This window comes from Gambusia affinis, linkage group LG10 (assembly GCF_019740435.1).
Source record: "Gambusia affinis linkage group LG10, SWU_Gaff_1.0, whole genome shotgun sequence".
Taxonomy (NCBI): Eukaryota; Metazoa; Chordata; class Actinopteri; order Cyprinodontiformes; family Poeciliidae; genus Gambusia; species Gambusia affinis.
Genome location: NC_057877.1, coordinates 24,741,789 through 24,757,438, shown reverse-complemented (window position 1 = coordinate 24,757,438; position 15,650 = coordinate 24,741,789). Strand labels below are relative to the sequence as shown.

The 15,650-nt window shown below is 37.5% G+C and overlaps 1 protein-coding gene across 2 annotated transcripts in view; it reads right to left on the bottom strand.

The window, feature by feature from the left end:
• sgip1a (SH3GL interacting endocytic adaptor 1a) overlaps positions 1-15,650 on the bottom strand; it is a 73,443-nt gene that overhangs the window by 8,166 nt on the left and 49,627 nt on the right. For both annotated transcript variants that reach the window (XM_044129148.1, XM_044129149.1), the window contains 12 exons: positions 14,446-14,454; positions 12,508-12,519; positions 10,725-10,746; positions 10,532-10,616; positions 9,119-9,201; positions 8,313-8,393; positions 7,631-7,705; positions 6,486-7,268; positions 5,460-5,581; positions 5,076-5,229; positions 3,831-3,890; positions 760-819 (listed from right to left, as the gene is read on the bottom strand). In XM_044129148.1, coding sequence (XP_043985083.1) covers positions 760-819; positions 3,831-3,890; positions 5,076-5,229; positions 5,460-5,581; positions 6,486-7,268; positions 7,631-7,705; positions 8,313-8,393; positions 9,119-9,201; positions 10,532-10,616; positions 10,725-10,746; positions 12,508-12,519; positions 14,446-14,454 — 1,546 coding nt within the window. The remainder of the gene's footprint in view (positions 1-759; positions 820-3,830; positions 3,891-5,075; positions 5,230-5,459; positions 5,582-6,485; positions 7,269-7,630; positions 7,706-8,312; positions 8,394-9,118; positions 9,202-10,531; positions 10,617-10,724; positions 10,747-12,507; positions 12,520-14,445; positions 14,455-15,650) is intronic.

Below are 15,650 nucleotides of genomic sequence, written 5' to 3'. Positions count from 1 at the left end.
AATTGAGAGCAGATATGTAACTAAAAAGTTCCAGGCCAGGACTTTACACTCTTCCAATCCAAAAGTGCAAGGATGAAATCAAGACAAAACATTTATAGATGACAATGAAATGACATAAAATGAAACATCACACATTCATAATGAATAGAAATACCAGTGTTAGTAAGGTTGAACAGCAAATTACGCACAAAGATGACACATTTCTCTCTGCTTTTTGACTGAAAAACATCCCCTTTACAAAGTACAATTTCATTTATTGGTACAATTTGTAATACATCGATGTTTGCTTTTTTCCCCGAATAAGCATTACTATGTGCAGAAGATGATGGCAAGGCAGACTGAGAAAAAGACAAGTATTTGCATGCTTATTCCAGATGTATTTTATAGCTGCAGTATTTTTGACAAGATCAAAGAAAATTATATCTAACCAAATAAACTAGAAGACCACCAAGAGGAAAAGTAATTCTAAATAGATTAGTAAAGTGCACAAAGAAAGATGAATCTTCAAGAAGGAAAGTGGAGATGAAATGAGACCGAACAATGTCAAAAGAGAGAAAAAAATGTCAAAAAATATATTATAGTACAGATAAGGAATGCTCAGCCACATATTTAGCATGGTGAGGGTTAGAAAATGGAGGATCTTTTGAGGGAGGAGATTAAGGAAAAGGGCAGCGCAGAGGGTAGGGCCAAGCTTGCACGAATGAGACTCAGAAGAGTGTTTATGTGTGTGCACGCTTCCCTGTTACCGAGGAAACTTACCTTCAAAGGTTAAATAAAACTTCCCTCTGTCAAACCAAACAAGGGATGGCTGGTCATTCTCTGTGTTGGGTGGAGGGGGGCAGTGAAAGGGAGGAGGTAGAGGGATGAGAAGGTGGGAGGTGGGTGAGAAGGGGAGAGAAGGACAGAAGCATGAGTCTCACATGGAAGGTCTATCACACGTCACGGTGAAGTGAAACGTGGAGGGTGAGGACCGGGTGAGAGGAGAGGCGGAGTGCTGAGACACTGCCAGGACAGAACATGTGACGAGATGGGAGAGACGCATATCGGCCAAAAATTGGGTGAATGAGACACTGCTGGACTTGGGTAGACATAGGGACAGCCAGGCTTGTGCTGATGAACGTTGGTCAGGACGGATTTCAATATTGAGTTGAGCTAAATAGTAAAGGGGACTGTGGAGTCTCAAGTGACCAACACTATGATCAAAACTGAAAACATGAAGCAAGCGGACAAATTTTTATCTGTGGTATTTACAGTGTTTGAAATTTACGCAGATTACATTATGATCACTTGTGTGTTCCTTTTTGCTGACAAAACAACTTTGATCTGTTGGATCATCACCTCTGAAGACGTCTAAGGATCTTAGCAGTAGATCCTTCAAGACTTTAAGTTAAGAAATGGGATCTGAAGGGATCTGCTTTGTTTGTCCAGACCATCAAATAGTTAACTGAATTGAGATCAGGGGAATTTGGAGGTCTAATCTTAAACCATTTCTGATCCTGCTGAAGCAGACCACAACTACAGGGGAATGCAGTTTTCATGTAAGCAATAATACTAAGGTAGATGGGAAATGTCACGTCCCACCAGAAAATTGACCAAAGGATTTGTAAATTTTCCAGCTGGTGAAGCCAGCCCTCAACAGAACTAACACAAACTGCAGAAGGCAGTCAAGAGACTAAACCACGAGAAGAAAAGGTGGAGAACAGAAACGCACATTTCAGGCTCTGGAACTTGCTTTGAAAGAAAATTGAGAACGAAAATCTGTTTAAAAAGCCCAAAAGGTGTGGCTAAACTTGAACATATCCCTGTCATCACCCCAGTGATGACATGTGTCCCGTTTAACCTATTTTTTTTTTTTCTGGCCCACTACTTGCCAACAGCAACACATTATCTTAATACTTATTTTAGAAACAATGTGCGAAGCAAAAACATGATCTGGAAATTAGAAAGTCCAAACCACATTACGGCTTTACTCACAGTTTTGCTTATAATGACGTCCTTTTCAAGTGAAAGTCTGGATAGTTTGACCGTTTGAGGTGGAAAAATGGGACTAACATAGAAATATCAGAAAAAGAGCATTAAAAATGAGGAAAAATGGATAATAGTGCTTTGCTCTGGTTGGAAAACAAAGTATTGGCGTATTCTGAAGCTTAATTAGCAACACAGAACAATATTAAATACAAACAAATATTTCTGGGCAAGATAAAGATTTTGTATAACTGGAAAGGCTCTTAGAATAACAACAGCAAGAAAAATAATAATAATAAAAAAAAAATACACATATTTTGTTAATCCAGTCCTTATGCTCAACAGCAGGACAAAACCTTGTTTTTTGTTCATCATCCGTTTGTTGCGGCAAATCGCTGCTAATGAATGAGTGAGCCGACTAAGAATGTAGAGTGGTGGAACAAAATAAGCATAATCCATTATATGGAAAACACAATATGTCCTTCGATGTGTTTGAAAGGGTTCAAAGGTCTCTGTGCCTGGAGAGTGAATGAGTGGCAGGTGTGAAAGGTGGAAGTCACAGATCAAGGCACCTCAGTGAGATTGGGTAAACTTGAGGCTTGTACTCCAGTTGTAGAGAGACAGACATGAATACAAAACAGCTGCTTGTCTAATTCGACCTGATTCTCATGCCAGACTTCAAACCAGACTCTGATCTCAGAACCCTCATGTGAGGGGCCCTTCAGACAAGCTCACACAGAAACCCAGCACACACAACACTCAGAAACATTTCTGGTGTTGAATACCGAGACAAAAGGAATCTGGGAGAGACTTTGCTGCACAAGAAAGGAATCTCTTGAAATATGAGAGATAGGAGGCTACCATGGTGACAGGGCAAGACAGTCACTGGTGTACAGTCATAAGACAGAGAGAAAAGTCTCAGGCAAACAGATGAATGGAGAAACAAATATTTCTTTTAACTTGTGTGATTTAACCAGGTTTCATTATTAGTTGCATTTTTGACCTGAGAAATAAACAGGATGAGAAAAAAATGCCACATCAGTGAGATAAATACCAAAATGCTTTTAAATATGTGGTATGAGAGCAAAACGATGAGATACTTTCACTGAAAAGCAAAAGGATATCATGTATTTATGGTATCTCTTCACATTAAAATGAGGAAAACTGATGTGGATGAAAAAAAACCCCAAGGTATTTCAACAATGGCAAAAACATGGCCCTTTTGGACAATTTGATACATGTATTTGATCCAAAAAGCTTAATGTAATGTTATAAGCTAAGAGAACTGGAAAAATGGCCTGCTTTTATTGTTAAAATACCTTCACTTTTCACTTACATTCATCAAAATGGCATACATAACACTCCAGAATGGCCTTTAAGGTCCTCAACCAAGATCAATCTCAGCAGAAACCATCAAACAGAAAAACTCACAGAAGAGCACTCCATACCCACACTTTATAAAATGCCATGCAGTTAATATGAAACCAACGCCTTTAAGAAAGCACTTAATACTCACAGTGCCAAAAGGAAGTTTACATATGTTGACCATGTGCTTGTACATCATAAATATTAATGGATGGATATATATGGATACATAAATGGATGATACAGCAATCAGCTGGAATGATAAAGACACATATTTGATGAGGTCCAATGTAGACATTTTTTCTCCACACTTCAAATGTCAGTGCGCAGTTTGCTGAATGAATCCAAAAAGCTGCATTGCCTGTTGTTTGGCTATTAGTTCACATTTATTGTAGGGGTAATACATTATTAATTATCAATGGATAAGTTATTGATTTCATATCGACTCCTATAGCATTCCATATTCCCCCCCTAAGTGCTCCGTGGGAGTTGAACTTTACCTGCAAATGAATCAAAGTGCCTCTCAAAGGTGGGCAGTTTGTCTACATAAGCATCATCTTCTGATAAGCCAAAGAGCAAACAAAGGGACAAAACAGCGAAACAAACAAAAAAAGAAAGAATTTCAAATAAAAGCTCAAAAATAAGCAAACAATCAAGCATGTAAATAGAAAATGGAGATCTTAAATAAAAAGTTGTGGAAAATGTCAAAATTAAAAGCAGAGAAACGGAAACGCTTACAGGGGTTTACCATTAAATAGAAGGTATTTTAATAGAAAATAGGTAATGACTATAAATTGTCTAATTATCATACAAGCAGATTTGCCATTACCCAAAGTTACCCCAAAATGAATGAAAGCTAAATCAAGGGTAAAAGTCATGATTGGTTGAAATGTTTGGATGCTTTGATGGGCCAAAACAAGTCTGTGAACCTCAATGCAGTTAAGAGCAATGAATCAACATTTTTTTACAGCGATGTAAGATGGATAAAATAAAATAACATTTTATTTTTTTAGCCAAAAGGTGGTTTCGCATTTGGTGTACTTAGTTTCTAACACATTGCTTTTCCATTTTAGTATTATCTTTGTATAATAACTAATGACTCTAGAATGTTTTTAAACACCTGAGGTAATAATTACATTATTTAGAAATCTGGTAAATATCTGATCTTTTATGCATTCTTCAAGTAATGGGTTCTAAAAATCAGTTTGAATAAAATCCACCTGCAATCTGGGACTTTTCTGAGTTTATATAACTCCCGCTGCTCCATGGTGTTAATTTTTTTCATGCTGCTATGACTCAGCCATGTTATAGCCTACTGAGATTAGCTTTTATCCACTCACAACTCTGCACTGCAGGCTCCTTTACACAGACTCTAAATTTAGATCAAGGAATATGAACTGCTCTATCGTTAATTCATTCAAGAATGTTTGCGAGTGAAAATCAACACCCTGCTTCATATTCTCACCTATCACTCACACTCAGCATGCTTGCAAGTATGAAATTTAATCAGCCCAATTGACACAAAATCTTTCTTTATGAACAATTTCTTCTGTGAAAAATGTCAAGTTTCTTAACACTTCAATTTAAATAATAAAAAAGTAAAAGAAAAGTTGATTCAAACAAAAGGAGCAAGAGCAGAAGGCAAGTTCAAACATAAATAAAACATTTAGTGTTACACAAGTGCAGGTGAACTATTTTTTTTTTATATTAGCACAACCTTCAAATGTCAGAACTGGTTCACACACCTGTCACAGACACACACAACTCCTTGCTAACAGTAGGTGTGGTGGCAGCACTCAGGGAGTTGGTGGAGGAAATTGAGGAAGTGCTCTCAGCTCGTGCCAACGGAGCAATGGGAGGAGGACTCGCCGAGTGGATTGGTGGGCTGAATGGCCGGTTCTAAAAATAGACAAGACAAGAAAAAGGCAAAAATTAGGTTGATACTGACCTTTAAATCAATGTTTAAATGGGGTTCTGCTTGGAAAAATATAAAGAAGTCTTTATCTTCTTATGTTCAACCTCTGTAGGATTTCTTGTTTGCAACAGAAGGTGGAAGACAAATGAATACACTCCCAGTTAGACTTACAACTGATTTTAAACTTATCACAAAAATACAAGGTCGATCTTACCACATCTCCAACAGCAGGTTTCCCAGGAGGAAGCTTGGGTCGTGAAGGAGGCCGAGGCGGAGGTGGGGGTGGGGTTGGGTTGACTGACGAAGGGGTGGAAGGTCTTACAGGTGAGGAGGAACCTGAAGATGAGTGCAGAAACCAAACAAGGCTCAGATGTAGTTCAATCGCACAATTAAAACACTTGCAGCAAGTTACTTTACAAATGAAATTTACTAAACTTAAATTAAGTAATAAAACTGCAAATAAAATGACAAGGAACAGGGCATTGTACATTTCCTGGAGTAACAAATGTTCTTCAAAAGCCTTAAAATAAGGCAAATTATTCCAGTAGCATAATCAAACCTTGACAAAAGGCTATTATTTCAGAAAAATGTCCCATATAGTTGTTGTTTTATGCTACATATCATGTGCCACAGTTATTGTCAACCATCATTTCTAAACAGTGAATGTGACTTAAGACGTTAATCAGAGTACAAATGAACTTTAATTAGTAATCCATCATGAAGTCATGTTATTTGTCTCATCTCTAAACATAAAATGAAAAACAAAAATGTTATTCTTCTAATTCATCAGCTTCTGGTCGTAACACGTCTCTTTGAGTTCAAAATGTTTATAGGACACTGAATTATTTTTATCCTTGTAAGAACAGCAAATGTTTATAGTTCTGTCTAATAAAAAAATAACAGATAAATTTTTGATATATATAAAGGTAACAAAATGGCAAAAATAAGACAATATTTTTGCTGCAAAACAAAAGCTTTGTAGCTTTTTAAAAACTAATAATTGAGTAAAAACAAATCACTCAGCAAATGTGGAAAAATAACATTCTGTATTCATCTGAGTTAAAACAACACAGTCCCTCCCCTCCAAACATCTGTTCACTCTGTGCAAGTTTAATAGCAAGGGCGCCACAATCCATCTGGCAGTCTGTTCCTTTCAACACCAATGAACTGAAACGTTTTTATAGTCAATACAAAATCATAACATGGCATCTGAGAACTTCCAATATAATTAAGTACTCACCACTATTTGTCCCTCCTGCTCCACTTGTGGGACCTGGTGATGAAACTACTGCACGGTACGTTGGAGGTGGAGGAGGCGGTGGGGGTGTGGTCCGACTTTCCTGGCTGGCATCTTTGGGAGAGGTGATCGTTTCACCTCCTTCCTCTTTGGGATGAGAGGCGTTTGTGTTCTTAGACTGCTCCTCTTGAGAGAGGACAAGGGGTGATGGGATTGAGGAAGCTGAGGGTTCTTCAGAAGGCAGAGTCACCACTTCACGGGTGCCATCCTTGGGGCCGGGGACTGATGGGACACCACCAGGTGAACTAAGAGGAGGAGGGGAGGAAGCTGGAGGTGATGTATGCTCCTTTGTTGCAAGTGGGGGAGAAGAGGCGATGGAGGGTGGATTTTGGTCTTCTGGTGTGGAGGGACCTGAACGTATAGGAGGCAAGAAAGGCTCCTCTGATGGAGGTGGGGAAGTTGGAAGAGGAGGAGGTGAGTCTTCTTTTGGGGAAAGAGCGATGGGGAAAGGAGGAGGTGATGTAGGTAGAGGTGGAGCAGGGGATTCAGGTGGAGGAGGGGAGGCTGGTGGAGGAGGTGCTGGCTCTTCAGGAGGAGGTGGTGAAGAGGGCATATGTGGTGCAGGTTCCTTTGGTGCTGGTGGTCCAGCGGGAGAGTGTTCACTGAAGCAGACCCACTTGTCGTCTGTTTCTTCACCAGCAGGGGGAGCCACCTCCGGTCCAAAAATGTTGTCCAGGTCTGCTATGGAGGGCTTCCTGCTTGAGTCATTTGCATCTGCTGATGCTTCTGAAATAGAGACCAGAGATAAATTAAATGTTACTTTATTTATACATTTCCAGAATGTAAAGTTTTGATTTTTATAAATTTGATAAGTATATTTATATAATGATAACCATTTAAAATGTTGTCTTTACTTATTAATGACAATTTATTTATAAAGCGGCTACTAACTACACCAAAGTGCTGGACAGTATTTTTAAAACTTGTGTAAAGCATTTTATGTTAAATTTGATTTTATAAAAAGAGCTCATAAAAATTGTCTGTTCAGCCATTTCATGCACAGTAGGTTGTTAAAATAAAATTAGGGTTGGACATGTTTATTATTAAAAGATTTTATGACAATTAAAAAAGACAGAAGAAATTCTCACCAGCAGCATCTGGAGAAGGGGCTCCTGTTGTTGGAGGTGAAGTTGGGACATTCTTAGGTGGAAGAGGGGGAGGAGCTGAAAAAATGTTAAGAATGATATTGAATAGTTTATAGATTAAAACTATTATTGCTCCAATATTCTTGTAACTATAGGGTGTGTTGCATGGGATGCAAATTTCTGGTACAAATAAAAAAAACAACAAGAGTGTCAGCAAATTAACTGACACTCTTGACACTTTAATCCAATGACTTAAAAACAGTGAATGTTTGGTTTTTTAGATAGCAGAAATTACTATATCTGTCAAAAAACAACAATACTTCTTACGAGGGGAACACAAAACCATCCATCATGCAGCACAGAACCTTACAATTCAATTCAGTCACCACCATGCCAAGTGCAAGAATAGGGCAGCAAAAGAGGAAGAAGTTGGTGCAAAACGAGCACAGAACCTTTGTTGTAAAACACACGTCAACCAATAATAAATGCCGTGGGTGTGTAATGGCTGATGAAGTGAAACAGGAAACAACTCTGGTGGGACGTGGAGAGGATCATGACCACATGATCAGGACTGTTTGCTAAGTCTGTTTGTTAGTCAGATGATGAGGGAGTTCACAGGGCGAGCTGGTGCAGTCATTCAAGGCAGACGAGGAGCTGTGGCACAATGTGGAATAATGAAACTTACTTCCTGTGGGGAAGGACCTCGTTAAAGGGGATTCAGGCTCTGAGAAAGAAGTCCCCCACACATCGGGCTCAGAAAGAACCACTAAGTGCAGGAGGGGACACAGAAGGTCAATTAATAGTGGGATTCTCATTCTTGTAAATATATATATATATATATTGTAGGGAATAAAACATTAATCAGCTTGTAATAAAAGTAATAAATCAGGTAAGATAATCAGTTAGCAGTTAAGAAGTGTTAACTGGAAGAAAAAAAACGATGGTACAGAATGAACAAACTGCCAAACAAAACTTAAACGTACTGCATGTCTATTATGGAACTACACATGAGCAGCTACACCTGTGTGAATCAATGTATAGTGGTATTTTATATCATCATTATGGTCATTATGCCCGAGATGGAACTTATGAAACAGCTAATTGCTTTTTGATAGCCTGCCAATATTAAATATCCTCTAGGCAACTGAAAACCTAAAGAACTGAATGTTAGCAGTGACAATGAAACCTATGTATTAACCAACCTGCAATAAACCAATAAGCACAACCTTGGGGAGTTATCTTCAGCTTTGACCTTAGCAAAGACATGCTAAATTCACAACTACTGGAGCGAGTTCAAGAGGAGAAAAATTATGTAAAGAGATGAGCGGAAGGCGAAGAAAAAATGTGCTGACAGTCAAGTAAGACTAAGCTGACAACAAAAGAGACACATCAAGAATATTTTCAGAAAGTCTCCATTAATCAATCCAGACAAAAACATAGACATATTTAGAGGATAAAAAGGGATGGTGAATACAGGAACAGAACAGTTACCTTCAGTTTTCTGTTCTCCGAAGGCTGTTTCTAAAGGAGGCCCAAATAAGGCTGTGGTGTCTTCAGGGACTGTTTGCTGATTGCTGCAGTGGCAACAAAGTGAGTTAGAGAAGAAAAATGTTGTCATATCACCAAATAGTCAGTTAAATACTTTAAGCTAGCTATGACACAATACAGTCAGGTAATGCATTGCAAGACATCAAATTGTCATCACAAATTAAAATTTCCACCAGACTTTATTGATGGCATGTAACAGTTGACCAATCCATTTATACTCAACAAGAATTTTCATTGTGACAAATCCAGCATTTAATTTAATTTTAATTTACTGCCTGACTCACTTAATTTGAGTCAGGCAGTAAAAGTTTGCTCGCATTGACCATGTACAGCACTGGCAAAAAATGCCCTTTTTAACATGATTATAACCAATTTGGAAAGTTTCATAAATGCACTTCTTTCAAGTAGGGAGAGAGTACAAATAGTGGGCTATAGTAACTTATTAAAAACCCATAGAATGAAAAACAAATACATGAACCTTCTTGGAGTAGTTGTGAAAACTCTTGCGCCAGTATTGAGAAGAAGAAAAACTGCAATAACTGCATTGGTCATGTGAAAATACAGTGACTAATCTCTGTCTCTATGTGCAGAGAGAAGAGGCAATGTGACTTATCTGATTCCTCATGACTCAACAGACAAAACAACGAACACTGAAACAACTGGACAAAAAAAAGCTGACAATCAAGCAAACCACTGGAAACATTGCAGCATGATTCACCTCCACTGAACTCACAATATAAACAACTGTTATTAGGCATTCATATAAGAGTAATATTCGATTTAGCGCTCAATACACACCACTGTTGTGAAGACTGACAGCTTTGCAAGCTTAATGGAGTGCACAGATTCCCACAAGAACAACAAAAATGTTATTTTGTTTTCCTAAGAAGTTGTTCAAATGCCTAAGAGATGGTAAAAGTGGGGCAGTCTTGCAATGAGGTCTTTTACATCAGAAGAGCAAAGAGTAATAATATCCAGAACATTATCTAAAAAATGTCCTATTTCTGAGCTTCACTGCAGTACGGGGTTGATTCTTCAAAGAAATTATTTAGCAAGCCCGAATACAAATGCTGTCGCACTTCAAATTTTTATTTGATTTAAAATAAGCTCTTGAATAATTTTCTTTCCAAGTGGATGATCAAATCAAAAAATTTGTGGCTGCACAGTGAGAAACGTGAAAAAGTTTAGTTTCTTGTTAAGGACTGTACAACAGCTGCTACACAGAAACAGTCTTAATTAATGATAAATGCTTTGAAGGCTTTTTACAAGACAAAATGGCAAAATTACTTAATACACAAGCAGCAATTGATCAAGTTTCAGAAATAAAATGCATAAAGTGAGAACCGTGCCTCATACCTGGGTGGTTGTGGTGCTGGAGCTGGTGTGGGGGCCGCAATGGGAGCAACAGGAACGGCACGCCTTGGCCTGGCAATTTCCTCACCTGGGAGCATGAAACAAAAACATTATTTATATTTATATCCTATATATTTAGTGCTTTACTAAAAAAAAATACAAGTCTGGACTGAAGGGCAGTAAGAATGTTACTTACTAGATGTGTTCCTTTTAATACCCTATCACATGGAAAAAAGGAAAAACAGTAAAGTATAAAAATGCTAAAAAGAAGCGGTACAAAGTAACACATTTACATTTTCCCTCTATGCTCAGATGAAGCAAATATGTATTTGTAATTCCTAATTTCACTTACATGAAAAAATCAGCTTTAGGCTTGTTCAAAGAGTAGGTGGCAATAATTCAAGGTCCTTCATCATAGTTTTTTTCCTAAAGTCAATTAATCCCATGGTGAAATATGTAGAGAAAGCCAACCATTAATATTTAGTTTTCTCCAAAATCACAGATAACTTACCCCCCTCACAATGCCAACACAAATGTAAAATAATCAATTTTAATGTTTTTTTGGGGGGGGGACCTCAGACTGTCCTACTCCTACTACAAACTAAAGAATTTTTATTTCTTTTTACTTTTTGATTCCTTGGGAGTCTAAATATGACCAGACGCAAAAACCCATTTTTCATAACTGGCTTATAGGATTTAAGAGGGCATAAATTAATCTCATCACCAAGAAAAAAAAAAAAAACCTCCCTTCAAAGCTGGCTACAGAGAACTACAGCAAAGAGTTGCATCTTGGGGACCCCAGTGTCTGTAACAATGCCTCTATCTACATGCCAGTCGGTTGTTTAAAAAGTAAGCCCAGAAAAGTAGAATGAGAAGACATTGTAATATCTCTGCAATCTGATATTGTGCAGCTCTATGTGGACTTAGAGGTTCCACCTGGAAACAAAGAATGAAAAGCAACTAAACACGGCTCAGGACGTGCATTGCATCATAAACTCTTTGAGCATATTTTAAGTAATTTTGATAGCTTTAACTCTCCAAACATGAAATTAACCTTGGTCAAAGGTCTTTCGAAATAAATTGGAAAGACCATTAACTGCTTGAATTTAGGAAAAGCAGTTATTTCAGTCTTTTCTGACCTTTTAACCCACTGAACTAATGAACCAAAAAATGTTAGTGTGAGATTTTGTTACTGCAGTATTGGTAATAAAAATGGAGGCAATTCAATTGGGTTTAATTATATTTCAGCGTTAAATCCTCCTGGACGAACATGTAGGACCTGTGCATACTTGAATTATTACCACCCACAGTGCGATCAGCACCACCTGCATGTTTGTATCATAAAACATACTCCTACTGCTTACTAGGGAAAAAAAAAAAACTTTATTAGATTCACATAAGAGAAAATTTTAATCTTAGAAGTTCTCTGCTGTAACAAGAAAGCAGTGGATTGGCATCAAAGCAAAGCCTTTAATTATAAGCTTTTTTTAATGTGTAAGAAGTAGCTTGTGACAGCACATAAAGTGTGAGACAGACAGTTGGGTCTTAAATTTGGCTGACAAGGTGATAATCCAGACATTATTGTATTTTTTTCCCGCTGTGATCCCAAAAGAAGTATAAATTCATAGTGGGGAGGACACCACGAGCAATCAAAGGGTGGGGTGTGTGAGAGGAGAGTGTGAAAGGAGGGGGCACACATGAGGAGATGAAGAGACACGATGGAGAGAGACTGGAGTGAGACATCAAAGAGCCAGCTGTCAAAAGTGCAAATTATCACCAAAGCAGACAGAAAAATTTTGCATAGTACTTTAACATGGAAAACCAAAACATCTTTAAGACTAGAGATCTGAAGAATTAGTAAATAAAAATTTAGAAATGCCTATTTTAACTGAGAAAATTTCAAGTCTTGCTGAAGGGTACAGGAAGTCATATGATATATTTAGTGTCACCCCAGTTAGACAGATGGAAAGGACACTTACCGGGCTACGTCTCTGTGACCAGCATAAAGGAAGAGAGAAGAGATACCTGATCAGAGAGTGACAAATCAGTAAAGAGGACAGCATGTGCATCAGAAGAAGACTGTTTGGGCCTGGCTGACTGTCGTATTTCATGAGTAATATTTTTTCTGTTGAGTTTAGTGAAACATCTCTTCAAAACATTTACTCAAGATTGCTCAGGGTGATTTATTTAAACGGATATGCATGTTTGTAACTACAGCATTGAAAATGCATTTGCCAGCCTACTGCGACTGGACAAAATCCAAAACATCTTGTAGATCTGCCTTATTAATTCTGTTTCTTTAACGCCTGCATCCATTTGCTGCTGATCAGTCTGCTGTTAAAACAGAAACTCTGCCACCTAATCCCAGCAAGGTTCCTTCCAATTTCCTACGTATCCTCCCATCTGCCCTCTTCCTCTTTTTAATTTCTGCTGAAATCACTCCATCTGCTTGCATCAGATCCACCTCACAGCAACCATTTCTCCCTCCATTCTCTCACTCTTTTGCTTGCCCCAGTTGTGCAGTGAGCCATGAGTGATTAAAGTGATGTAACAGAGGGTGGGACATGCTGGTGGTAGGAATTCATATAATTGGATAAAGTAGTAGAGGAAAGACCTCGGTGAAGGCTGACATAGCCAATTGCTGCAGCTCTGCTGAACGTAAACAGGAAGTGCGCTAGAGCTAAAATCCCTAGTCCATTTAAAACACTACTATTGGTTTAACAAATATTGAACATGTGATAAAATATATATACAAATTTAAAATTTTTTAAAATGCTACACTGTTTTTGATATTTGCAAAAGAATAAAGGAATATTACATTATTGTGGTTGTTAAACTCAGATGGGTTGGCTATATTTTAAGCAGGCAAATATTACTATCTACAACAGACTGAAATAATGAAAAACAAGTTCTAGTTTTTCTTTGGAATAAATGCAAGCATAAAAATATCAAATAGATATGCATTTTGAGAGGTTGTCAACATTTCAGTTTTCAGTATGACCCGATACTTGTTTCTTTTAGAATGTATAATCACAGAATTTGAACTGAGAACCAGCAGACTAAAGGCTCCACAACTGATTAAAACCAGATCAGTCAGACAGACAGCAGAAATATACCTTAAAAAAGCTCTTGCACTGTATGTAGCACAGCAAGAAAGAAAAAATCCTTATTTAGTACACTTAGTGAATAAATTCAGTTCCACTTAAAAAAAGGTAAAGTGGAGCTGATATTACCACTGTGTTTGACTGCATGTGTGGTATTCTTCTTTTGTTGTGCTTTTTTTCTGCCAAATATTTTTTTTGGAATTGTAGTCCAAAGGTGAACTTTGGTCTCATCAAAACATAACATTTTTATTTGTTTTAGGAAATATCTGTCAGGCCTGGACAATTTCTGTGAAAAGCAAAACAATATGTTCTTAGTCCAGACATATGAGGAACATAGTGCACTTCTGTTGCACATACAGGAACAACAACTGTATGTTCCTGATTGTTGTCCCTAATCAGGGACAACAATACAAATACTGTTATCCCTGATTAGTTTTAAAATGCTGTGGATTTTGTTGGACTCTTGTCCTGACTTATACCTTTGCACAATACAGCTGGAACACTTCCATGTTTTTTAACCTCTCTGATTTTATTAAGAGTTATAAGTTAGAAAGCATGAAGACAAAAGGAGATTCGGCACTTTTGGGATGTACTAAATCTGTTTTAGTAGATTGAAGTAGACAAAACTCAACATTGGCCATTTACCTTACAAATACAAGACAAGTAATTATGTCATCCCAAGCTGATTTCCTACTTTGCTTTCATATCAACAGCCACAAAAACATAGCACATGCATTTGTAAGACAGACATATTTTTAGAGCTAAAAGAGTTAAGAAATGCATATAAAACAAAGATAAAAAGCAGAGTCTTACCGGACTTCTCTACAGGGATTACGGTCATTTTAGGCAGCAAAGCAAAAATAATCAAAGGAAGAGAAAAAGGTAACAGAATGTTAGAAGGCTGAGAGGGTGTTATAAATACAAGCAAAGCAGACAAGGAAAGTGATCTCCATTTAATGCAGTCGTAAACATATTTGGTGACAGTTCTCTGAGAGAAAAGGATCAGTTGTCAACAAATAATTTGTGTGAAATAAGATGTAATCCTGCATCGTCATTGCTTCATCACAAACACTTCGTAACTGACCAAGTTTTCACAATCTGGGGTCAGAAGAATGTTAAGGCTTTATACAATGTAATACCCTCCAACAGTCTAAAGCAATAGACTTATATGCACCAACTGGGCATTTCCTGGTTGGTAAAGATTTCAGTACTTCTTTTGGGTCTAACCTACAAGTTGATTTTTTTATGTGGAGAAGGACTAGATGTTATTTCATAGAGGTGGTGATTATATATCTAATATAAAAAGTAAGACAATAAAATAATATGCCCATTTATGCTATAAATATCATGTCTCTAAATCTGATTTGTTTATTATTAAACTGAGAAAAGAGCTTTAAATAACACAATGTTTAATGTGATCATGACTGAAAATAGAGAGAGTTTAGATTTGAAAGAAATTCAGATCTTTCAGTATTTTAGCTGCTGATCATCATTCAAAGTCCATCAAGGGAAAATTGGCAGATGCCTTTCTCTGGTCAACTGATTGGTACATCTTTAATTAATATGCAAGTGGTAAGACCAAACCTGTCACACAACCAACCACACTTAGAACCTAATTTTTAATAATTAATAATTAAACATTAATAAGACAATGCAGCTGCTATGCAATATGCCCACAAAAAGTATTTTTCTGCCCAGCAGCACACTCACAAGTACTGAAAGCTGAACCAAAATCCTAATAAATTTGTTATTTTGTGTTTTACTCAAAGCCTTCCATCCATGAACCCAAACAATAAGAGCATAAAAAGACCTTCACACCTATTAAGGTTGACAAAGCCACTGGGTGAACCCACTGAAACTGGATTAAATTATTGAGGACAGAAGCTCAAATGACCAAAGGTAATGTCCTTGTACTGTGGACTGAAACACAAGTTCATTGTGCCCACTTTCCTATGTGAATAATTTAAAGCAGACACCTAAGCTAACTGTCCTGACTGGGGAAACACAGGACTGGAGGC